The sequence below is a fragment of the Desmodus rotundus genome, chromosome 10 (assembly GCF_022682495.2).
Source record: "Desmodus rotundus isolate HL8 chromosome 10, HLdesRot8A.1, whole genome shotgun sequence".
Classification (NCBI taxonomy): Eukaryota; Metazoa; Chordata; class Mammalia; order Chiroptera; family Phyllostomidae; genus Desmodus; species Desmodus rotundus.
Window position 1 is genome coordinate 19,072,579 of NC_071396.1, and position 25,960 is coordinate 19,098,538.

General features: G+C 41.9%; 1 protein-coding gene across 1 annotated transcript in view; it reads left to right on the forward strand.

Moving 5' to 3' along the window:
• The window catches only part of ERO1B (endoplasmic reticulum oxidoreductase 1 beta), a 43,211-nt gene that overhangs the window by 4,482 nt on the left and 12,769 nt on the right, over positions 1-25,960 (forward strand). The window contains exons 2-10 of the mRNA XM_053912706.2: positions 3,115-3,234; positions 7,119-7,202; positions 12,368-12,409; positions 13,962-14,044; positions 15,441-15,514; positions 20,428-20,548; positions 20,657-20,703; positions 23,592-23,603; positions 25,518-25,544. Of these exons, the coding sequence (XP_053768681.1) occupies positions 3,115-3,234; positions 7,119-7,202; positions 12,368-12,409; positions 13,962-14,044; positions 15,441-15,514; positions 20,428-20,548; positions 20,657-20,703; positions 23,592-23,603; positions 25,518-25,544 (610 nt within the window). The remainder of the gene's footprint in view (positions 1-3,114; positions 3,235-7,118; positions 7,203-12,367; positions 12,410-13,961; positions 14,045-15,440; positions 15,515-20,427; positions 20,549-20,656; positions 20,704-23,591; positions 23,604-25,517; positions 25,545-25,960) is intronic.

Here is a 25,960-nt window from a genome sequence, read left to right on the forward strand (position 1 = left end):
TTTTACTGTCTGCCCAAACTCTCTAGTAGCTTCCTTTGTCACTCAGTGTGGTATAATATGGTAATGTAATTAAGTCCTTGTCACCTTTTCCGCACAGAGCTCCTAAAACCCTTGGAATTTCCTGAGGAATGGGAGTGCCTTTTGTTATTCATAACAAGCCTCTTTTAATCAGTTAATGCTAATGCTGTGACTTAGGTAGGGGAAGCCCTGGGTAGTCTCAGGCAACTGGAAAGACTGAGTGATAAGAGAGCAGGAACTTTTAACCTCCATGATGGGGAGGGTGTGCTGGAGATGGAGTTCTGTAAAAGCTCTTAAAAACACAAGTTAAAAAAATTTGTTTTTCAGAGGAATGACATGAAGAGACTCCTGTTTCAGGACAATATACTTTTTAAAAGATTTTACTTATTTACTTTTAGACAGCATGGAAGGGAGGGAGAAAGAGAGGGAGAGAAACATCAATGTGCGAGAGGTACATTGATCGACTGCCTCTCGCATGCCCCCTACTGGGGACCTGGCCTGCAACCCAGGTATGTGCCCTGACTGGGAATTGAACCAGCAACCGTTTGGTTTGCAGGATGGTTTGTAGGACGGCACTCAGTCCACTGAGCCACACCAGCCAGGGCCAACACATGGGTTTTAATGAGCTTCCAGGTTGGTGAGTAAAGAGACTTGGCGGGAGGGTGGCTCAGAGACACAGAAGTGCTACCTTGCCCCTCCTAGTACCTCGCCCTGTGCACCTCTTCCATTTGGCTGTTCCTGAGTTACATTCTTCACAACAAACCAGTGAACATTAGTAAAGTGTTCTCAGTTCTAGCATATTATCAAGCCTGAGAAGGGAGTCACGGGAAACTTGGGTTTATAGTCCTCAAGTGTGGGTGGCCTGAGGTTTGAGACTGGCCTTTGAATTAGAGGAAGCCCTGTGTGACTGAGCCCCTGGTCTGTGGGCTTTGCTCAAAATGCAGGTAGTATTGTTTTGCAGCAAAGCAGCACCAGAATGGTACTGGTGGTTGGATCTTGGTTCAGCAACCTTGGTACTTGAGTTCCAGCTAAGAAAGAATTCAGAGCCAAGACTCAAATACAAGTAAAAGTTTATTTAGAAAGTCACAGAGGTAGAAGAAGTGAGCCAGACGGGCTGCGTGGGCTCGGGAAACAAGTTCCAGAGGCCAAAGAAGAGCCCTGGGAGCTTAGGAAGAAGAAAAGCAGAGACTGAGCCTGGGGGAAGGAGCAAGGAAAGTCACAGGTGTGAGAGCCCTGCTGGGTCCTCTGTCCTGAGTGTTTTTATCTGTTTTCTAAAGGATTTTAGGGGAGGATCCCAGTAGCATATTCATCCACTTTCCAGGTGTGTCCTTTCAGGGTCGTGGTCTCTGCTGACTGGTCAGCACCTGGGCATGGGGTCATTAGTCAGTGCAGCTGGTCCTGAGGGCAGCCACAGCATCGTCCTGCCTGGCCTTGCTGCTTTGCTGGGCCTGGAGCTGAAGCTCAGCTGAGGCCTAAACATCATCTCCAGTTGGACCAAAACTCTATCTCTGTGGTCAACAGACCTGAGGCTTTTGTCGCTAAGATTATTTGATGCGCATCAGAACCTCATCATCTTGAAGGCTTAATTGCTTAAGGGAGTGGTCGTGCAAGGGCCTGTGTGTAAGTGGAGTGAGGCTCTTCTCCAGCCCCCTTGTTCCTCCTCTAAGGGGGTCTACCGAATGCCTAGGATCATGCTGGGGGAGGAAAGGTCAGGGGAGGGTCCAGACCGCAAGACCAGTGATGTGAAAGGTCAGGGGGTCTACACCGCATGACTAGAGATATGCTGGGGAAGCGAAGGTCTCCCTGGGGCTGAGGTCCCACCCCACAGCAGTCTGCTGCTAGGCACCGCCCCGTGACCTCTGGTACCTGGCCTGTTGTTCTGTTCTGCTCATGCCTAATGCCTGCTGCAGTATCAGAGGTGAACGGGCACCCAGTTAGTGTTGGAGAGTTGGCTGGTGTGAGAAAACGCGACTTTGTGACAGCCAAAATCTTCCAATGGTCTCCTAATTCTTTTTTTACCTACTGCATAGCCCTCCTCTTTGTTCCTCAAAAACATGGGGCCGGCTTACTGCCTCGGGGCCTTTACATTTGCCTTCCCGTTGTACTCGTCTCACTGGTGTGTGTATGAGTTCCACACACTTCTATCACATGCGGGTTCGTGTATCCACCACCGCAGTCCCGGTAAGGAACAGCTCCGTCACACGGAGCCCTCCTGCCCTGTCCCCACTCCAGCTCCATCCACTACTCCAGTCCCTCGGCTGTACCAGCCAATAAGCTCTGCCCCCTTTCTAGAATTTTGTCACTTCAGAAATGTTATAGAAATGAAACCATACAGTGTGGAACCTTTTGGGATTAGCATGTTTCATTCAGCGTAATTCTTGAAGACTCATCTAAGCTGTGCGTGTCAGTGAGTCCCATTTTCAAATCAGCTGAAGAATGTTTTATGGAATTTTCGGACTCTGAACTTAGTTTGTAAAAGCCAGGTTTTCCTTCATTAATGGATACTTTGAGTAGTGAATAAGAACATGTGTTCTAAAGTGCATTGACTTGGGACTAAGTCTCATTCCTACTTTGGAAAAATTATTTTAACCCTTCTAAGCCTTAATTTCCTTATGTGTAAAATGGGGATAACACATATTCACTAGGTGTTTAGAGAACGAGATGGCACACGCCATGCTCTTAGCACCGTGCCTGCCACATGAGTGTTCGGTAAGTGGCGGTCTAAAAGAAAGCCAGGGTCACAGCAGTGATGTTAGTCTGTGACTTCTCGGTTAGTTCTGGAAGAAATTGCTTTAGCAGTCCAACAACTAGTTGGATTTCATAGGTGTCTAGATAAAGGAAAAACACATTCAATATCTTTCTTTTTGACCACTAAACAAAAATGTTTAGTTCTTCAAAATGGGTACATCTAATCCTTCTGTCGTTTTTTATTGAGGTGACCACAGTAAAAAGTAAGGGACTACTTTGTTATGCATCTTCATTAGCAAATACTAGCTAATTTGAGTGGATAAAATATCTTTTTATGTAATAGTACAGATTTGTCAGGTTCAAACATCATTTACTTATTTTAAACTTTTTATATATTTTTTTTTCTAGGTCATCGGAGTCCTGGATGATTGCTTGTGTGACATCGATAGCATCGATAACTTTAACACCTTCAAAATCTTCCCCAAAATAAAAAAATTGCAAGAGCGAGACTACTTCCGTTATTACAAGGTATGGTTACAATTTTTTTATTCTGTGGGTACCAAAGATTTTTGTATAACTGTCTACCGATGTGACTTTTATTGCCTGTCCGAAAGTGCATTTTCCACACTCCTCAGCGCCCTGTGTACTGGGTTGGCCAAAAAGTCCATACAGTTTTTTCCTTAAACTAAAAATGCATTTTTCATTTTCACCAATAACTTGATTGATTTGGATATTTTGAGTATGTTGGTGCTCTCTTTCATGGTATAATGTTGATTGTTCTCAATTAATGTTTCAATTTGATTGCTGTCAACTTCAACTGGTCTCCCCGACCGTAGAGCATCATCCAGTGAGAAATCTCCAGCACAAAACTTCATAAACCACTTTTGACAGGTTCAATCAGTCACAGCACCTTCTCTGTACACTGCACAAATCTTTTTTTTTGCATTTCAGTTGTGTTTATGCCTTTCTTGAAATAATAAAGCATAATATGCCGGGAATGTTGCGTATTTTCTTCCATCTTCAATATAAAAATGGCTACACAAAAATTCGCCAGTTTTGGTAAGTTTTTTTTTAATGCACGCTGATAGGACAGCTGTCACAATACAATCTAACCAAATAGTTTCGAATGAAGTTAAAGACAGCTAAGTGCTACTAGAGCCATCTTAGGAAAAAACCAGATGAACTTTTTGGCCCACCCATATATCTTCTCTTGGAATGTAGTAAGCCTTATACTGAAAACCCGTTAGTCTCTCCCTCTCTTTCTCCTACCCTTTCTCTAAAAATAAATAAATAAAATCTTAAAAAATATATTAAAAAGAAAACCTATTAGTCTTTCCCGAATGCTTACGATCTGAACCCTCTTCCTATGTTTGGGAAATTCTTCACCTTCACTTTGGATTATGAGGCAGAGATTCCAGCCTCCACAGAAGCTGCAAATGCCACAGACTGACTTGGTCAGCCGGCCTCGTAACTGGGGCTCTGCCGCTCAGACGCACCTGCCCAGGCTCTGAGCCGAGCTGACGGCAGAAGCATGTGCCAGCGCTGTTCCCTGTGCAAGGAACCCCAGCACAGCAGACATTCACTGCTAGCTCCCCGGGAGGGCACCGACCCGGCTGAGGATGCAGCCCGAACGCCGCCCACAGCGATACCGCAGGACTCGTTCTTAAATCCAACAGCAGTCTGCCCTGTACAGAGTGACCCGTGACGGGGCAGAGGCAGGAGCAATAAGGCAGCATGCGAAAGAACAGCAGTTTAAACTTAAGAACAGTAGTCGAAGTGTAAGAACAGCAGGTTAGATTTAAGAAGAGTAGTTTAAAAGCGGCTCTCATGCCTTGCCTGTGCTCTTGTTCTAAGTGTTCAATTGGGTTTATAAGTTCTTTAATTTTTAGTGTATTTTAAAAATTGAGTGTGATTTTCTCTTTTATCCTGATTCTGCGTAGGCTATTTTAGTTCTTTAAATATTTCTGAGGATTAAAAAATCCAATATTTTGGTAGTTTGAAGTTGTGCAGAAAGATAACAAGCTAGAGAATTAAAAATTAGGGAATGCATCCTTTTTTCTCCATCAGCACCAGCAATATCCAAAGTAGGTGAATGTTTCTCGTCTATACACAATTCCTTAGGAACGCAGATTCCACAGACATTTCTAAGAGTAGTGGATGCCTAAAGAAACTATTAACAGAGTGTCTAGTGTTCTGGGCATTTTACATACAAATAAGGTAGCTCAGAATGGCTTCTTCTGATTCTCACCCTAAAGCTGCGATGCTGCCTCAGTGGACTCCTCCCAGACCCTCCAGAGCTGTCACGCCACCTGAGGGAGCTTCTGGGCCTTTATTTTTATTTTTGTCCTCACCTGAGGACACTTGCGTTGCTTTTTTAGAGAAGAGAAAGGGAGAAACATTGAAGTCAGAGAGAAGCATCCACTGGCGCCCTCCCATATGTGCCCGGACCAGGGATCGTGTGCTTCTGGACTGGGGTCAAACCCACCACCTAGGCATGTGCCCCGACTGGGAATTGAACCAGCGACCTTTCAGTTAGGGGATGACGCTCTAAACAACAACCATGCCGGCCAGGGCATGGGTCTGGGCCTCTCTATCCCCGCACCAGTCATGGATGAAGGCCATCACGGGCAGGGGTCGGGGGGCCTTGGGCAAAGGGGCTGTCTTCAGGCTGGCTGCCTGCAACATTCCTGAAGGGTGACCTGAGCAGTGTCTCCCACAGTCCTCCACGCACGGTGTTCGTTACCTATTGCTGCATTAAAAATTAGCCTGAACTTTAGCAACTTAAAATAGCAGACTGAGAAGGTGGTATTTGAAGAAGACCTAAAGGGAGTGAGAAAGCAAGCCATTGGGAGACAGCTTTCAGGCAGAGGGAGCCGCAGGAGCAAAGGCCCTGAGACCACCACCTGCCTCCTGTGGTTGAGGAGCCACCAGGATGCCAGTGAACAAGGGCAGAGAGCAAGGGAGCAGACCCTGCAGGGCCTTCTCGGCCAGGGTAGGAACTTGGAGTTTGACCTGACCCGATTTTCAGAGGTGGTGTATGTGGGGTGAGAGAGAGAAGAGATAAAGATGATGCCAAGGTTTTAGTTTAAGGAACTGGAATAATGGCTATTTACTGAGATGGCAAGAATTGCTGGAGGGAAGAGCACAGATTTGGACATCCTTATCTCTTAGTAAGTCAGCCCAGGTGCCTGTGAATGTCCGTTGGGATAGCAGGATGAAGTGAAGGGAGTGAGCCACAGGCCGACCTGGAGGACTGCAGAACAGCCTCTGTAATGGCCCTGGGACAGGAAGGAGCTCCCACGGGAGCCCAGCAGGAGGAGGGCTGGTGCACCTAGAGGCTAGTGGCAGGAGACAAGGGCGGGGGTTGGGGGGGGGTTGGGCAGGAGGCCAGGTGACAGAGGGCCTGGTGAGCTGGCTGCAGACTGTGGGAAGCCACAGCGGGGTTGGAGTGGGGATCGATACCATCTGAGTGATGTTTTAGAGAGGCAGTTATGGCTGCTGTGTGAGACTCGAAAGCGGTGAAAGCAGAGACATTGCAGTAGTCTGGGCAATAAATGAGTGGTGGCAGTGGAGGCGGTGAGCAGCGGATAGTGAACTGTTTGAAGGGGATGAAAAGGGAGGAAACAAGAATTAAAAACCGTGCTCTTTGACTTGGGCTATCCCTCCGCAAGTCCTGCTGCATTGCTGTCTTCCCGTCACGGTTAGAACAGCACAGGTCAAAGTTGTCACGGTGGTTAAAATGCCCTGCCCGACCTGTCCCTTGCCTGCCCCTCCCTCACTCCCTGCCACTCTATCCACGCCCCCACTCCCAAAGTCAGTGAAGTGGCCATTCTCAGTTCTCAGAAGCCAGACATGCTTGTCCCTCCAGCGTTCATCTGTCCTGAAACAGTACCTCCTCCACGGCCCACAGCCACCAGCCCCATCGTTTTCCATCAGAAAGTCGAGATTTTCCTCACCACAATTTGTTGTTAAAGAAACATACAAATATATAAATTTTGTTTCTTCCAGCAAATGGTGAGATTTCTGCGGGGGGAGGGGAGTGCTTTTTCTGCCTTTTCCCCCAGAGCCCACCCAGCCCTGACACACCGTGGTGCTGGACCACTCTTGCTCCGTGATGGGGGTGTGAGGGACCCTGGGAGACACTGAGGTGTGGAGTCCAGAAGTGCTTTCTGCTTCTCCAGATGAGCTGTGCACTCGGCTTCCTTCTTTCTTTGAAGTGTCAGAGGACTAATAGCGTCACTTAATTTTAAAAATTAATACTGCATCTGGGTGCCTGGAGAATAGCAGCCATTTGAATTCTGAACTATACAGGTGCCTTGGGGCGGGAAGCTCTCCGCATTCGTCACCACTGAAGAGAGCACTGCAGAGCTGTGACACCGGTGTCCTCACGTTAACTCATTCTTTCTCTCAAGGTTAATCTGAAGCGACCGTGTCCTTTCTGGGCTGAAGATGGCCACTGTTCGATAAAAGACTGCCACGTGGAGCCTTGTCCGGAGGTAATGTTACAGAACAGACGGGGGCGGTGAACAATATACTGTTACGGAAAGGACTCCCCCTTTCTCTCTGGGGGTCCCCCCCCAACCTACTAGGTTCACCTTGCCCGCTGCCAGAGGAAAGATGTCTCTCAATGCCAGAGACTGGTGAAAAGAAAAGGAATTATTTATTTAAAAGTTACATAGACTTAGAGTAATGACTTAATGTCTTCATTAAAATAGTAAAGCGCTTTAGAATACCCACAGACGCACACAGTCCTTCCCTCTCCCTCTTCCCAGTCCATGTACTGTATCTCAGGAAAAGAAGTAGAAGTCCGTGATTCAGGCTCCCGGCACCATCAGCTGTGTCACCGCCACGGGGTCCCCACTCTGCCAAAGCAGGTGGTTCTCTCCCCCTTCTCTGCCAAAGCCTTGTGGTCCTCTCTCTTCTTCTCCACCCAAAACCATGCGGTCCTCTCTCTTCTGTCCACCAAAACTGCATGGTCCTCTCCCAGGTATGGCTGCTGCACCTGGGTTTAAATCCCAGCACCAGTCTTCCTCCGCAGCCCCCTTCCTGACTCCTCCTACAATCAGTTACACCTGCCAGCATTCCCTATTCTTCCAGCTTTACTGGGCTGCCATAGTAAGTCTGGGCAGGTGTGGCCCCATGGCGTGGAGCCAATCTTCTTCAAGCTCTCACGCAGGCCTTGTAACCAGGGGGAGTTGCTTCCCAGTTACATCTTGGGTGGAAGTCACTCCCAGCTCCTGGCTCAAAGCATGGCCACAGCTATCTAACATATCCATGAAACCTGTTAAAGGTTATAGGTATGTTAAATGACCGTGACAGAGGTTAGCTGCGCTGCTGTTGCTGTACAAAACAGCTCTGAATGGCCCTGCTCTGTGTGTCCCTTCCCCCAGCTCAGGCTTGTGGAGGTGAGGACATCCTATATATATTTTTCTAATATTTCCTGGACACCTTGAGTTCTGGACCCCATTACAAATCCCTATTTGGGGCCCTCGTCTTGGCTGCACCCTGATACAGTAACACAGGTGAAACCAGGGGCCTGCGCTTGGACGGGATCTACAACTGGCTGACTCTTATCTATGCTTCTTGAATCTGTGTCTTGTTTCATAGGCAAAAAAATAACAAAAAGCACTACTGAACTTTAAATTTAAAATTTAGAGTGGGAATTGAAGTGCATAAAGTGGGGAAATTTCAGGCTTGGAATTAGGTCTCCAATTGGTCTTCTTATAATGGGAAAAAAGGCTACATTTATGAGTAATGGAATGTTTACATTTTAGATTTCGTTTTTTGACATCTAGCATAGTTAATTATATTCTTTTTCATCAGTAATTAGTTCTTGCTTTTCTTACCTAACCAGTTAGCCTAGTTTGTTGTCCTTAAAAATATGAAAAACCCATCTGAACGAATGTCCTTCCTAATGGGAAAATTTTCAAAAATATATTATTTTCATTTCCCTTTAAGAATATAGTATGTTTTTTAAGTTTTTAGTTTGAAATAATTTCAGACCTAGAGAAAATTTGCAGGAATGGTACAAACAATTCCCATATACTTTTTATCCAGATTCCCTAAATGTTAATCACATTTGCTTTATTCTTCTCTCTATATGTATATGTTACTAACATTATATTCTGAACCACTTAGGTGTAAGTTACCAACATGATCCTTTACCTCTAAATATTTCAGTGTATATGTCCTTAAAAACAAAATCATTCTCTTACCTAAGCACGGCATGATTAACAAAATCAGGAAATTAGCACTAATAGAATACTGATTTCTAATCTATAGACCTTAACCATATATTGCCAACTGACTTAACAATGTGCTTTATAGGAAAAAAAGTCCCTGATCCTAAAGCGTGTGTAGCATTTGGATGCCCTGTCTCTCGCTTTCTTTCGACCTGGAACAGTCCCTCAGGAGCTCTTCACCTTTCCGTGGCTCGGCTTTTTCCTCCCTCCTTCCCTCTCTTCCACGGCACCAGTTGTTTGGTAAAACACCCCTTATTTTGGGCATTTCCGGTATTTTCTAATTATTGGATCCAGGCCACGCACTCTTGGTGGGTGTGCCATAGACCTGATGGTGTGTCCTTCTCAACGTGTCATGTTAGGAGTCATAGGGTGTCACCTTCGTCCCTGGGTTAAGGTGGTGTTTGCCAGACTTCTTCTCTGTAAAGTAGGAAAAGTCTTTGAGCCTATGAAAATTTCCTATTTTTCATCATACCTTTACCATTATAGTTTTAGCATTCATTGATGGTTCCTGCCTGAAATAATTATTTATGTGGTGTTTGCCAAATAGTGATTTTCTCATTCCATTTCTTCCACGCTTATCAGTTGGTATTCTACTGTAAGCAAGAGATTTTTCTGGCCATTTATTTATGTGTTGCAGTATGAACTTGAATTATTATTTAACATTTTATTGTTTTTTTATAACAGCTCTATTGAGACATAACTCATATACCATAAAATTCACTCTTTCTCAAATGTACAATCCAGTGGTTTTTAGAATAGTCACAGAATTGCGCGGCCATCACCATTTATAAAGGTTGTTACCTCCCCGAAAAGAAACCCCCAGCTTATTAGCAGCCCCTGTCCCTCTCCCTGCTGGAAAGCACGGATCCACTTTCTTTTTTTTAAGCTTATCATGGATGTTTCATATCAATAAAATCATACAGCATGTGGCCTTGTGCGGCTGGCTTCTTTTGCTTAGCATAACATTTTCAAGGTCCATCCACACTGCAGCGTGTACAGAACAGCCTTCCCATTGCGGAATGACAGTCCATTGTATGGATACACCTCGTCTTGTTTGTTCATCTGTGGATGGGCATTTGGGTTGTTTCCACTATTTGGCTACTGGGAATAATGCTGCTGTGAACATTTAGCTACAAGTTTTTGTGTGGACGTATATTTCCGGTTCTTTCGAGTGTATACCTTGGAGTGGAATTGCTGGATCATACTGTAACTTAAACTGTTTGAGGAGCTGCCAAACTGTCTCCCATGTGGCTGCGCCGTTTTACATTCCCGCCAGCAATGGACGATAGTTCCAACTTCTGTACATACTTGCCAGCCGCGGTTATCATCTGTCTTTCTTATTTTGGCCGTCCTTGTGGATGGCATCTCATTTGGTTTCGATTTGCATTTCCCTGTTGGCCGGTAATGTTAAGCATCTTTTCAGGTACCTATTAGCCATTTGTATGTTTTCTTTGCAGAAATCTCTCTTAAACCTTTGCTCATTTTTAAATTGAGTTACCTTTTTATTGCTGAATTGCGAGAGTTATTTGGCTTTGTACAGAATGCATTTCTAAATTGTTTTACATTAAAATATATATTGTCTCTGGTGGATTATCCTGTTTAGCCTTAAGTTTCTACTAAGAATAAATGAAAATATTTATTTATATATGAATCCTGGACACAAGAAATATAACATTTATATGGTTTTAAAAATCCCTGTCTATTCCCTTTCCAATCCCATTCCCTCCCTTTTTCCCCCCAGAGATAAAAAATGGTCCCTTTTTATTGGTCATTTTAAGTGATGCGACAATATTTGTATTTCTCTGTCTTTGGGGGGAAATTTAGTGGGCATTTCCTATTGCACTCAAACTTGTCATGGTACAGAGCGAAATTTTGCCTTCTATGATCTGAAGTCTAATCGTGGGGGTCGCTTCATTTTGTAATTCTCACTCTGCTGCATGTTGCTTGCATTAGTGGCAATAGACAGGGTTACTTCATGCTTGATTTTAATCATTAGTATAGTTCTAATTACTTTTCATTCTTTTTTGTGATTTTTGTATGATTCATGATGCTCATCTGTGGTGCCTACCCCCTTATTTCCAGATGGCTTGTGTTAATATTTGTTTCGGGCAAGTTATTGCATTTAGCATCAAACCTTTTAAAAAGCTGCTGAAGATTTTGATTTTATCATACCATACAGTGGTCAGAGGGTACTTTTGGCTAGTATTTATTCCCTATTGAAGTTCAGGGTCTTACCACTGTGCCTGCTGGGTTTGACCTGAGTTCGTAGCTTTCTCTCTCCTGCCCTCTGTTGGAGGCACTGGTAGGAAACACTGAAATGGTAAAATGCTAGTAGCAAGTAACATTTTTATCATGTATGTGGTCTTTTTTATTGATTAGGAAAATTTTTTTTATCATAATAATTATTATTTCTATTCTTCAGCCTGACAGTAAAATATTTATTCTGAATATTTGGTTAAAATTTATGAAACATGAAAAATTCTTTTCATGTTAATTTTCTATTAATTTGATAACTCATAAATTCAAACATCAAAAATCAGTCCCCTAGGTTGATCAGAGGATCAGCCTGTGATTGTCTGCTTTCAGATATGATTTTTGGTTAAAATTGTGTTTGATAAACCAAGTGTAATAATTCATAGATTTAACCCTGGCTGGTGTGACTCATTGGATTTAGTGCTGGCCTGTGAACCACAGGGTTGCTGGTTTGATTCCCAGTCAGGACACATGCCTGGGTTGCAGGCCAGGTCCCCAGTAGGGGGCGTGCGAGAGGCAACCACACATTGCTGTTTCTCTCCCTCTTTTTCTCTCTTCCCCTCTCTCTAAAAATAAATAAAAAATTTTAAAAATAATGCACAGATTTAAGTCTAAAATATTGACTTTGGAGGAAAAAAAGTTGAACCCAGATACAGTTCTTCTGTGGTAGGCCCTAGGTCAATCATAAGGGCCAAAGAACTTACTCTTGCGGCCTACATTAACCCAAAATTGCCTAAACTTTAAATGTCAATTTAGAGCAGAAATTAAAAATGAATTGAGCATAACATATTTCAAATAATGTTGAAATTTTTAAAGCTTCTGTTTCTGTGGTAAGGGAGTTTATGGAAAAAGTGATTTAGTCATTTTATAAACCTAAAAATTACATAAAGTATTAAGTATTACATTGGGAGTTTAAATTAGAGCTGATTTTGATGCTATGACTTTGTGTATGTCGTTCAATTTTCTGTCCTCCGATTCACAGGTCTAAATTGGTGTAACTCTTTACCTTTTACCTCAAAGAGGTAATATGATTACAGAAGTTGAATGAATGTACATTTTCTCCTCATGGAATAAAATAGCCTTTGTATTGGAGCAATAGCATTTTAATTTGTGAAGAAGTCTCAAAAAATGATGATTGCTTAATATTTTTTTGTTGTTCTTTTAAGAGTAAAATTCCTGTCGGAATTAAAGCTGGGAGCGCTAATAAGGTGAGTCACTTTTCTTCCTTGAGTGTTTCTGCTGTGTGTGGGGAAGCTTACCGTTTACTGGTTGCCAGGGGTTGCAGAAGGGAGTGGTAATATGGTTGATTGGGAATGGCCACATTTTATCCAAAACTCCCTAACTCCTAATTTTTGCAGCAAGCATGGAAGTTTTATATCCTTACAATTAAAATTACATAGCTTCAGCTCTGTTTTTGGAAACTCTAGAAGAACTGCGAAGTGTTACTCCAAAGTCAGATGGCCTCCCCAACAGATGTTTCATCGTGTGCGTATTTTTAGTCTTCTGTTTCAACTAGTCGGTCTGTCATACCCAGGGTTATGTTGTACAGGGAAACCAGTTGTCAAGATATTTGGAGCCTACCATTTTTAAATGGAATTAAACTTTTTTTTTTTTTTTTACTAAAGATTACCCCTTTCCTCTCCTGAATAGGCTGTAATTTACCGTGTCATGCCCGTGTTTTTAGATCATAGTACACATGTAGTTTTCGCTACTGCACATACGTGTGAAGGTCCCCATCCCCTCCCTCGCTGCTTCCCTATGTGAGACATTGGCGGTTCTCCACTATTGCTCCCTCCGTGGGCGGTCTTTCGTTCACATTCGCTTCCTTTTATTTATTCTTGTTTCAGGTCTCAAGTATACAAACAGTCTAAAGACAGTTGCAATCCCTTCCGGACTCCTTCCCAACCCCATTCTGTGTCCTCCCTCCCCAAAGGGAGACATTTTCTGAAGTCGATGTGTGTGCTGTGCTATGCTTTCTATTTTTATATGTTATTGTATAAGCATCCACAGTATATATAGATCTTTTCTGTGAAATTTTTAAAAAATTGAATACTATAGTTTTGTATTTATTCCGGTTAAAACATTTTTTCAGTGTGCGTTTTTACTGCCTATGATGCTTTTGAGGTTTTGTGTCTGTTGCGATATGTCAATGTAGTTAATTCTGACGGCCGTGTAGTGTTCAGTTATATGCTCTGCCGCGTCCCGTATCGGTGGGCCTTTCAGCCGTCTTTGGTGTTGCTCTCCCAAGCAGCAAGGCCCTTGCATCTTTGTCTTCTCTCTCACTGTGCACACATGTAAGTCCCTCTGGGTGGAGCAGTAGAAATAAGACTGCCGGGCCACAGGGTATGCCTACCTCAGCCTCACAAGCCAGTACCAGATAACTTTCGAAAGTGGTCATACATCATTTTGTTTCTGTGTGTAAGGGTTGCTGTGGATTTGATTTCCGTAGTGGGGCTGCTGGTTCAACGGTTTATGCATTTTTACAGCTCTTGATAAATGGTGTGAGATGACATTCCCAAGAGGATTGGGTTTACATCATCATCAACATGCCTGCTTATGTTTTAATCATGATCCGCTAATTTATTAGGTAGAAATCTGTGGTTCATTTCATTTGTATTTCTTGTATTTGTTAATAATAGGATGTGTCTATGTTTTGTGTATATTGTCAGTGACAGACTCCCTGTCCTGCCAGCTGAGCCTGAAATAAAAAGGAAGGTAACGATTATTACTCACCCTTGTTTATTGTGACCTTTCTTTCAGTACTTGAAAGTGGCAAACAGTACCGAGGAACTAGAAGACTGTGAGCAAGCTAATAAGCTGGGAGCAATTAACAGCACATTAAGGTAAGTTTTGTTTTAGTAATATTTTAAAAATTCTGTTGTTCACATCAGAAATCTCCTGTTTTTCTTGTGATCTTAAAACATTAAAGTTTCAACTAATTTTTAAAAGGAAAAAGTTATTCTTTATCCTGAATTCCATGATAGCTGTGCTTCCTCTTGTTGACTGATTTGTACTTAAATTTCTAAATCATCAGTAGTGCCTCTATTAAAAAGGGAAAACTTTAGAAGATTGCTCAGCTTTTGCAGGGTGTATGGGTCTGTTCTTTCTGATTATTATGGGAAAAGGAACTTGAATCTCTAGGTCTTTTATAAATAGTAATTCAATGTATCTGTTACATTTTGAATAAAAGTTACTATTAACATACCAGTACACATGCAGTTTTCACTATTGCACATACTTGTGAAGGTCCTAACACCCTCCTTATCTGAGTTTTCCTTATTTGCTCTAAGGACAAACCTGCTTTTGAGGGCCAACATAAATAATTTGTAAATGGTCTCAGATTATGCAATATAAAATGACCGAACGTATCAGTGACTGGGGAATGGAATAATACAGAAATTCTTTTTCATTTCCCTGTTTGTTTAGATTTGTATTTCTGTACTGTAATTGTTGTAAACTTAGAAGTTTTACTTATCTTATTTATTGGAAAAAATTTTAATTTAGAAAAATAGAAAGGATAATATAATGCCCATATGTTCTCCATTCCAAATGAATAAATGTTAACATTTTCTACCTCTTACAACGGTTTTTGTAAGAAAAGAGGAATGTCAAAGGCTTAAATCCCCCACGTTCTATTCCTCAGTCCTGTTTTCTTTCCTTCTTTCTCAGAGGTCACTACTGTTGTGAATGTCGTGTATATCCCGGCCTTGTTTTTGTCTTTGTTACATATGGGTATCATTTCGTGCATAGGATTTTACTTTTCCCTTATGTAAATGATACAATACTGTATTTAACATCCTGCAACTTTCTTTCACACTGCACATTTTGCTTTCTAGATCTGTCCACGTTAAAACAGAGATTTGTCTCATTCTTTTAACCGATGAATAGTTTTCCTGATATAAATATACTGCATTTTACTTATCTGTTCCCCCACTGGTGGGTGTTTAGGGTGTCTCAAATTTTTTGCTTTTACAAACTGTGCTACCTCGAACATCCTTGATAATGTTTTGTTGATGAACACGAAAAGGAGAATATCTGTGGGAGTTAATATCTGTGTTTTTCATATACCCATAATTTGTTTTCATCATTCCTTCATGTAACCAGTAAGTGAATTTGTGATACCTTGTAATTAATAAAGAAGTGACCGCATGTTATCTATTTTTGATTACACTAGAATACATTGTTACAATTTGCAACTCCAGGTTTAATCATTTTCCTCTTTATTCCTCCTCCCCATAGTAATCAAAGCAAAGAAGCTTTCATTGACTGGGCAAGATACGATGACTCACAGGATCACTTTTGTGAACTTGATGGTAATAAAACAAACTATCATAATTAAATTATTTCTCCTTTAACTCTTTTTATAAGACATCAAAATCAATTAAAATATTAACAGAGCTTTAAACACTGTGTCACCCTGTGCTGATGCCTTAAGTATATTACTTCCGATCTTTCCAGGGTCTTATTTCATGTCTGAGGAAACTGAGTCTCAGAAAGACTAAGTAACTTGCCCGAGATCGCCCAGGAGCAGGAGGCTGAGGCAGGATTCCCCACCACATCTGACTGAATCCAAAGCCTGTATTCTGTCCATTATAAAGTCCGTCTCCTATAGACTTCCGGTCAAGCCACTCAGACACAGATCTGTGCACATTACTATAGATATGTTCACACCTTGCAGTATTGGGGAAGACTAACTTACTTCCCCGCAGCCCCCTTCCCCAGAGTTCCTGGAATGGTACAAAGACAGGGTGCTGCTCGGCAGTAACTCCCGCTCTTCTTAACCGAAGGTGACAGAATTTTTTATCTATAGGAGAATAGTCCCAAGAATTGTGTTAAGTAGCCTTAAATTATTCATTAGGCTTCTGTCCTTACCTTGACTTTAGTGTTGTCATATTTTCTGTGTGGAAAAGAATTTGGAGTTCAAGCACGCATGGCTGGTACAGACGGCAGATGTTCTCCTGAATGCCAAAGCACCTGGAGTGGTCATACTTCGTTCTCGAGGTTTCTAAAGACTCGCGTGCAAGCACGCTGCCAGTGCAGGCTGCAGTGGGGCGGTTCACAGCGAGCTGCTGTAGTCTGGGGCAGGGAGAGGATGCTCAGGGATGCAGTGTTATTACCATGGTTTACAAGGGCTCCGCAAGGAAATTTTTAGGAAATCTGAGCGGAGTTTCTTTGGGTTTTCTGGATATAATAATGCATAGTTAATAAAATGCCCCTTCAACGATATTTAGAATTGGCAAAGCAAGCCACTGTACTGAGGTTAGGTACACACACCACTGCTTACCCTTTCTTTGCCCTTCGGTTCTCACTCGGTTACATTTGAGTGTTTAACACGTAGAGTCACTTCTGCCCAACTTTTCATTTTACCTGTTCTTTGATTACAATGAAAACATTTTAATAGTGCTTATTTAACAGGTGTTCAAATAAAAGAATGTTATGGCAGATATAGATTCTCCTTATAGTAAATGTGAATATATATTTCTCTTACAAGCATTTAATAAAAATACTACTCAGGGATCACCTGCTATGATTAAGTGATGTGCTCATTACCTGTCATCGATATAAATAGTGTTAACTAATTTTTTAACATTAGCTTGTTACATAATAATTAGTAACTTTTATATTTTATGTAGTTCCTAAATGCAAAAGCTCGCTACTAATTGGACTACCACTCTTGTCCTGAGCGGTAATGTTCGTTTGTCACCATTGTGTATACCTATGATTTTAAAAGATGCTCTCAGAGTAGTTCAGAGTCCTTCTGCAGTTTTTTCGGTTGTCTGAAACCATCGGGTTAAAACAGAAGTCTAAACAGCTCGCCCCAGTTTGTTGGAACACAGCCATGCAGCCCTGCTCTCTACTGTTTTGTTGTTCTGTCATCGTTTGAAAGGAAGGTGATCCCCACAGATCAAGTAGTAGGCTTTTAAATAATTTAGCACTTTAAGGTAAGCTGCTGCCCCTACCCCTCTCCATTTTTCTGTTGTTATTGTCTTTATGCAGGGCTTGCTCCTTCCTTTGCTTCAGGTTTCTGCTCGAATGTCACCTCACCAAAGCCTGCTGCCTGCCACTCGCTATACAGAATAGTATCCACTACCACTCAGCCTCTTTGCAGTGCGGCCTGCTCACCCAGAGAACTGCCTGGGGGTGCCTGGCACGCACCTAGTATCTGTCCGTGTCTTTCTGCTCCAACCCACATGAGTACTGGGTACCACATGAGGGCAGGGCCCTGCCTTTTCAGCTCACCACTGTATGCCCCGTGCCTAGGCCAGTGGCAGGACATTAGCTGAATTAAGTAGTTGGCTCATAGATAACCTACAGAGTGTGATAGATTGTTTACTTTTATATTTTCCCTTAAAACATATTGATTAATAAATTAACACTATTGTTTAACACACTAGTCTTTAAATCAGGCTGTGCATCAAAACTATGTGGGCACTTCGTAAACTGTGGGCTCTCCTGAGTCAGTCATGTTCCAGCAGGGATGGAGCTGGCGATGGAGGGTTGTCGGCTCAGCCCCGAGTCTGTATCTCACCATCTCTGATCTGGGTCCAGAAGCGGAAAGCCTGCACGCTGCGCTGGCCTGCGCCGCCACTGTTTTCAAAGAGATTTGGTTTAGGAGGCGGGAAGGAGGGCGTAGCATCCTGGAAAATGCAGCGTAGTCTCATAACACTGACATTAAATTAGGGCAATGAGAAAATCCAGGGGAAAGAAGGTGTACTTGAGAAGAAGGAAAAACATAGTTCAAGTTGATGAATTCCCAGAATTATGTATTTTGATTTAGTGGAAGTTCTTTGAATATTGAGTAATGGTTATTAGCGTGGCAAGTAAAACAGCTTTGCCGAGGGAGACAGAAGAGAAACCCTTTAGGAGGAGGACATAATGGGGGCCCAAAGAGAACCGGCGGAATGATTGGTACAGCTGAACCAATGGAAAGAAGTTAAAGTTTAGGAACAAATTAGCTAAAATCATGTCACGGGGGGCCCGGGGGTAAGGATGGGCACCAGCACTGGTGTGTTTACAGGGGGCTTTCTCCCACACACAGCCCTCCCTCTGCGTGTGGTGAGGTCCTGCCAGCATAGGTCAGGGAACGACAAACTTTACTTCTGTAAATGGACAAATAGCGCGTTAGGCTTGGGGACCATATGGTCCATGGTGCAGCTATTCAACTTGGCCATGACGGTGTGACAGCAGCCCCGAGCAGATGGCATGATTTATCCTCCCATAAAACCTTCTTTACAAAAATACACAGCAGACCAGACTTGCTCCGTGGGCCGTGGTTTGCTGACCTCTTCCACAGGTTAACAAAACCCACTTTCTTCATGGTTCGAAAAAGTACGAAAAATTATTCAACAAGTTTTGATTGAAGTAAGGGAATACATGTTAAGAACATTGAGAAAGTAAGTTTTACTTAAGATGGTAATTAAAAATTGATGTAATTGATTTTGCTCTTGTGATCTTCTCCTTTAAAATGTATTTTAAATCTTTATACTTTAATATCTGAATCTGGTTGTTTAGTTGTTTTTGTTGGACAAAGAGGTTGGTACTAGGCCAATCTGCACATTCGTAGGTGACCCTACAAAGGTGTGGGCTTACACACACACCCCCACATTCCTTATACGTGTGTACCTACACACTTCCATCAATAAAGATATATGTATGTTCAATAATATTTGTAAAACTTATGTACATAATTGAATTAATTTTGCAAGTGAATTTACTGAAGAACAGCTCAAAGAAATTAAAAATATATAACAAAAGCTAGTGAATTATAAAACTTTTGTTGGAATTTTACCATATATAAAAGCCATACTTTTATTATTAACTTCTTAATTTGAATCTTTGTTTTTAAATTAAGACTGAAAAAAATTATATTATTGTTTTTAAGTCTTGAGTCAGTTTATGACCTTAGGCAGTTTCTGTTCATCCATCTGTAAATTAACAGTTTTCAGTGCCTTGTAAAGTGGAATATCTCTACAATGTTAGGGCTAGAAATAGAGCCAATATTCTCCGAAATCAGGGTTCCGTTGTCTCTTAAGTTTGACACAACTCATTGAAGAATGAATAGTTGTAATTTTCTTTGTGCTCCTCCTGTATCACATAAGTGTCAGGTAGTTCTTGGAAAGCATGGGTTGGGGTGCCGTTTCCCCTGGTGGTTGTGGGTAATCTCAGTCTGTGGTCATTGAATGGCCAGTGCATATTGACTGACAGGAAGGTACACTTATCAGGTAATGAAAAGAAGAGGGACCATATTTTCATGACCAAATTTGAGCACTATTTTAATTCTGGTGTCTGCATGCTATTGATTTAATGTCGTGAGCCTGAGAAGTAGGGAGCACATAGATAAAGGAGCACATCAGTGCCTACGTATGTAGCACTTCTGCTTATGTGTATTATGAGCATACGTTTGTGAGCACGGTCGTTAGAATTTTTCTGTAGGTATGAAGCATGTGTTTCCCTGTCTCCCTGGAATGTGAGCCTCGGTAATAAGGACCATTTTTCTTTATCTTTTGTGTCCCTCAGGGATCTCTATTGAAATGTTGTCCAAATAGTGGAGATCTAGTAAATGTTCCTTTAGGTTTTGACACAAAGGAAATGGTTATTTAATTTTAAATGTCTTAAGTCCTCGAAATTGTGCCTATTGTATTGATTTGAGAAGAGAAAAAAGCACTTCGATATGCTACCATTGGTAAAAAAAATAAATTAGTGAGGTTTTTAAAAGCTAGACCAATTGTGGAAGTCTAGGAGTGATCCAATTGGAATCACAAAGTTGCTGAACCGTTCACTTCAGAAGTCAAAAGTGGAGTCACAGGATCTCTACTTTCAATACAATACATGCTCACAAATAAATGTTTCCAAATTTGTGCTTAGGTAGGTGTACACATAGGGAAGAAATCAAATAAAATATCAAAACAGGTGATGATTCTGCTAGGTCCTTTCAATCCTGGAGGTCAAGTGAAGACACAACGAACGCCTCCAACGAGGGGCGGGCCCTGCCTGACTTCAGAGCTCCACTGTGCAGAGGAGACGGAGGGGCGCTTTTTCCTCTTTCACGTCCAAGTCTCTAGGAGTCCCGCATCCTGGGTGAAGTACAATCCCAAGTGCAAATTAAGCTGGAGATTATTTGAAAAGCGTAGCATTTCTTTAACCTTCTGGTAGTCCTGTTTGCTTCGTGGTGCTACAGTTGAGACAAATTGTGAAACGGGTGATTTATGAATTGTCTCTTATTTAGATGAGAGGTCTCCAGCTGCCCAGTACGTAGACCTGCTGCTGAACCCAGAGCGTTACACCGGCTACAAAGGGCCGTCTGCGTGGCGAGTGTGGAACAGCATCTACGAAGAAAACTGTTTCAAGTAACTAGCAGGGGCAGGGGAGGAAGGAGCGAGTTTGTGTCTGTTGGAAAAGTTACATAACAAACTCAAATTGTTTTGTGGGTTTTTGGTTTGTTTGTTTTTTTTCAGGCCTCGATCTGTTTATCGTCCTTTAAATCCCCTGGCACCCAGTCGAGGTGGGTTTTTTAAAATACATTTTTATGCTTTTAGAGATTGTTTACAAAATGTCTTTATTACAACTAAATTTGAGAAAGGTTTGAGCTATTTTATATGTCACTTAATTTAAATGTTCAAAAGTATATTAAATGCTCATAGTTAAGTCTCAAGATTACTACGTATTTTTATTGAGCACCTGAGATGTGCCAGGCCCTAAACTAGGAGCTTTATGTGAAATTAGTTCAACTATGTGCGTAATCCATGTACCCGCAGTTTCCCGGGGCGCTCTTAGAAACCTGGAAGCCCAGGCCCTATCCCCGTGCCAACTGAGCCCACATTTCTGGGTTAGACCCAGGAGTTGGTATTCTTTCGCTCTCCAGATGATTCTCCTGTACGCAGCCAAGTCTGAGAACCAAGGGCTGATGTGTGCTTCGCAAACTTAGTATGCATGCCAGTCACCAAGGAGCCTTGTTAAATATAGGTTCTGATTCTCTAGGTCTCAGGTAAGGCCCCAGTTTCGGGACGTTAGGTTGCCTGCACCCTGCACGATCTGAGAAAGCAGCCACTCTCCACTTTGGGCTACTGAGCACATGAAGTTAAATTTTACAGTTTATTTAATTTTAGTTAATTTAAACATAAAAACAGAAGCAATGTAAGATATATCTGCCATCAAACAGAACTTTATTGTTTTGGTAGGACCGCTTAAACTCTTGTTGTATTGTAGTGCATGTGCACCGCCTACTTGTTGCAATGTAAGGTATTAGAAATTTTTACTAGAAAAAATTTAAAACTATATGTGTGGCTGGCTTGTACTTCTGTGGGACAGCATAGCTGTAGACAGTTGGGGGTTACTCGGTATAAAACTTGGGGGACATCCTTAGTCTGTTCTCAAGAGGAGCCAATCCCCGGCAACAGCCTTGTAATTGACTTGCCCTTCCAATGCTTTCTGCAGACCAGGGTGGTAAGAACTTGAATTTCCTGGTCTAGGTTTGTATCTTCAATTATTTCTGAGAACCAAGGAGGCTTAGGAAGGCTGAGCGAGTGGACTGCTCCTAGACGCTCCCTGCGTCACAGTGTGACGGGCATTCGTCCCCAGATTCGTCCCCAGATTTGTCCTCACGCTGCCCGCAGAGGGCACCCGGGCAGGGAGGTGTGCTGGCTTCTCGCCCTTTGCCGCTTCTACTTCAGAACTTTTCTATTTTCAACTTAAATGTTTTTATTACATAAGATTTTACAAAACTTAGGACAATACAAAAGTTACGTAAACTGAAAAGGGAACGCTCCCCTGGCCCCACCGTGCCTCCACACTCTGTTCCACAGGACAGTTTGGAACACTTTCGAACAGTTTTCCTATGATCACTTCCTTTTTTTGAGGATTGGAACTTTTAAAATGTCTTTCATTGAGGAATAGGCCACGTATAACTACCATATTTTTCAGACCATAAGATGCACCTAGATTTTAGAGGAGGGAAATAGGGGAAAAAAAAAATTTGAAGCAAAAAATGTGGTAAAATATTTAATAACATCCTTTAAAGCAGAAATCCTGTGGCAAGCCAGGTAAGCTACATTCGGACCATAAGACGCACCCCCCATTTTCCTCCCAATTTGGGGGGAAAGTGCATCTTATAGTCCGAAAAATATGGTATGTTACTTTCCCGTATGCAGCATAACATCCAGCACCACGCAGTTAGAAATCTGTTTTTCTTGTGATGAGGACTTTTAAAATCTGCTCTCTTAGCGACTTTCCAAGGTGTAGCACAGTCTTATTACCTATAGTCACCTTGCTGTACGTTATATGCCCAGCGCGTACTTATGTTATAACTGAAGTTTGCGCCTTTTGACCCTCTTCACCCATTTCACCCACCCCCCACCCCCAACTTTGGCAACCAGCCGTCTGTTCTCTGTATCTAAGAGTCTGGTTTTTTGGTTTTCTTTTGTTTTTAGATTCCGCACATATCTGAAACCGTGGTATATATGTCTTTCTCTGTCTGACTTATTTCACTTAGTATAATGCTCCCAGGGTTCGTCCATGTTGTCACAAACAGCAAGATTTCATTCTTTATTATGGCCAGATTACTTACTTTTAAAGCAGCAAATATAATTGTTTGTTTAATAAAACCATGAAATCCTAAGAAATCCTTCACTTCCGTATTACGATAAATCAGAGCTATGAGACTGCTGGAGAAGTGGGGAGGGAAGGCGAGTGCTACATAGAAAAAGAAGGAGGGGAAAGAAGAGAGAAGAAGGAAAAGGAGGTATGAAGGAGGGAGACAGGAGTAGGTAAGGGAGAAGGTGGGCTCTGTGGAGTAAGGAAATGGCTCTTGCCCGAGCTGTTTGTGCGCTGTCTCCATGGAAACTGCTCACTTGACCAGCAGCGCTCACATTGTGAACTGTTTCTTCCCCACCGTTCCTGAGCCACAACCGCTAGGCTTTCCAACAGCTTGTGAACAACAGAACCTTTTTTTTATTACAAAAATGAGATGCAGTGAGGGTTTCACTGATTACAGTTTGGGAAGAACTTCTGTCAAGGCGTGTGTGGGCCTGGGAGCAGTAATTGAAACCACAGAGCATCTCAGCCCGCAAGGATGGTGTCCGGGAGAGCGTCCTGCACCTGACGATGACAGGAGCAGCCTCCTGTATATTCGTTAGTCAGTAGGTGACACCAGTGGTCTTTGTGATCATTTGTAGTTGCTTTCTGATGTTACTGATTGTGTGAAAAGTGAAAGTCTTGTGCTTTTTGGGCTGTACCCTTACTAAGAAGTCTCACTTGCAGGGTGGCTGCACGCAGACCAGGGTAAGTAGTAGTTGAGCACATGGGAAGTTTTAATCCCACATTAAAATGAACAGGACTGGAATCTGAACTGTGTAAGACATTCTCTAAAATCTCGTCTGTTGTTTTCTCTTTCAGGAGAAGATGACGGTGAGTTAAACTCTTGTGTTTTTGTTTCAAGTAGAGGAAATGGTTTTAATGGTCAAAATTTGGTTTTTCCCCTAATTCAAAAGTAAGTGTTTATCTTATTTCTTTAGAAAATAGCTACCAATAAATAGTGACAAAAATTGAGTAGTTTCAATAAGATAAAGTTACCCTATGTTAAAAAGTATATAGATCCTTTTCCTTAAATGTTTAGAATAGGGACCGTAATCACATGCCAACCTGTCCATTTTCTGGTTATTGTAATCTACTTAAATACGCTCTGAAGGGACAGAAATTAGGATAGTCTGACCACATAATGTGTCTTGTGACATTGATTTCCTTACTGACTTTGAAATCTACAACCTCAGTTATTATACTTTGATGAATAATACTAATTTATCAGCTGTGGGTTACTCCAGGTTACTGAATGACTATTGGTCATAAGATGCCTCCAAATTGCCTAAATACTTATTTCAAATGAATAATTATTTTAAATCTACATTCAAGGGCTTGTTGTTCATAGTGATGTTGTGCAGGGTAGAAAGATGTATAAAAAGTGATGCCTTCTCTCTAGGAGCTGGCGATATATAGCAAGAAGGATGAGCTCTATAAACAATGATAAAGAAGTACTAAGGTTGCAGGTTCGATCCCCAGTCAGGGCATGATAAGAATCAAACAATGAATGCCTAAATAAGTGGAACAACAAGTCGATGTTCCTCTCTCTTTCTCTCTCCTTTTCCCTCTGCCCCTCCCCTTTAGGTATTAGTAAATTTTTTTAAAAAAGAAGTACTACACATACCTAGCACAAATAGTCCATGATATAGCTCTGTAGAAGTGGCAAAATCGTATTTCACCGGAGTGATCTGGGAAAGCTGAGGTCCTAGAAGTGCATAGTATGTGCTATTTGGAGAAATAGCATGGACCTCGGAGCTGAGAAGGGAAAAATCAAGCATGTTTGGGCAGACACCCTGTGAGCGGTAGGAAAGACTTTATATAGGGGTAGATTGGAAAGATGAGTAGAGGCCAGATTATTGAGAATCTTGGGAGCTAATAGGAACGTTAGCTGTTAGGATTTTTCGAATAAAAAGGGGAGATAATGATGAACGATCCTTAGTAAAAGGCTGTTGAAGGAGTGAATCTGTAGGAAGATGTTGGAGTTCTGCAGTGGACTCTCAGGAGGCACAGTAATTCCCCCGCATCTAATTTACCCCCTGGGTTCCTCCTCAGCTCATCTGAGTGCTGGGTTTCCTTACCATGCTTTGCTTTTCTCAAGTGAAATCAAACCAAATAAGGGTTGGTAACCTAGGAAGTGCATTAACTCTTCTCACCCTGTTTCTCAGAGCCACAGAGTTGGTCTAGAAACCCTTCTCTCAGCGTTAGTACCCGGATAAGCCGGGGCCCTCCGCGTCGTGAGCTGTGCCGAGGAGTTATCTTGAAAACGAAGGGATTTAAAAATCGTCCCTTCAAAGTTAGTGGTCTTAGATAATTGAGCAAATATACCTAGCTTTACTGGATCAGGAAAAAATGAAATAGTTAGATTTTTGTATTAATTATAATTCAGGGGTTTTTTTTTCAGAAATTTTAAAAGAATGCTATAGTTATCATCAAAAGCAAATTTAAGATTATTGAACTCTCCCCCCCATACTTACGGATGTGTAAGCCTTCCAGTGAATAAGGTTTATTTAACATTTTGACTAAAATGTTTTCTCAAAAATTTTAGTAGTCAAAATATCATTTATAAGAACATTCTTCTAATACTTCAGTTACTTTTGGGCTTTACTTTCACACAAAACAGTGGACATTTCTAGAGATATTCCTTAATCTGTCATAAAAATATGTATAGACAATTTATTCTAGTATATAGATGACTATTTAAATATTTTAACCTGGTTCCATGTGTATGTGTGTTCTTTTTTTAAGGAGAATCATTCTACACGTGGCTAGAAGGTAAACTATGCCTATGTTTTTAAATTTATTAGATTATTATAAGAAATGTCTTGAGTTGTTTAACATGTTTTTTTAAGTTTTAGGAGTCATTGTCTAGACAACTAAGTTTGACAGTGTTTGAAAGAAAATGACATGTTTTAGGTTATTATATTTTGGGATGCAGTTATTTGAAAACATTGAGGCCAAAAGTCAGTATTATGGAAACACACAGAGCAGACACTGTCGCCAGCTCCCCGGGCTGCCCATCCCGCCCCTGCTCCCCGCCAACCCCGTCTGCGTGGGAGGCTCCTCCCGGCCACGTCTACCAGCCGCCACCCAGACCCAGCATTTGAAGTGGGACTTTTTATATATGAAGAGCAAATTTGAATTCAGAAGGTTTTAAACATGTTTTTTTACACATGTTAATATAGTCTAAA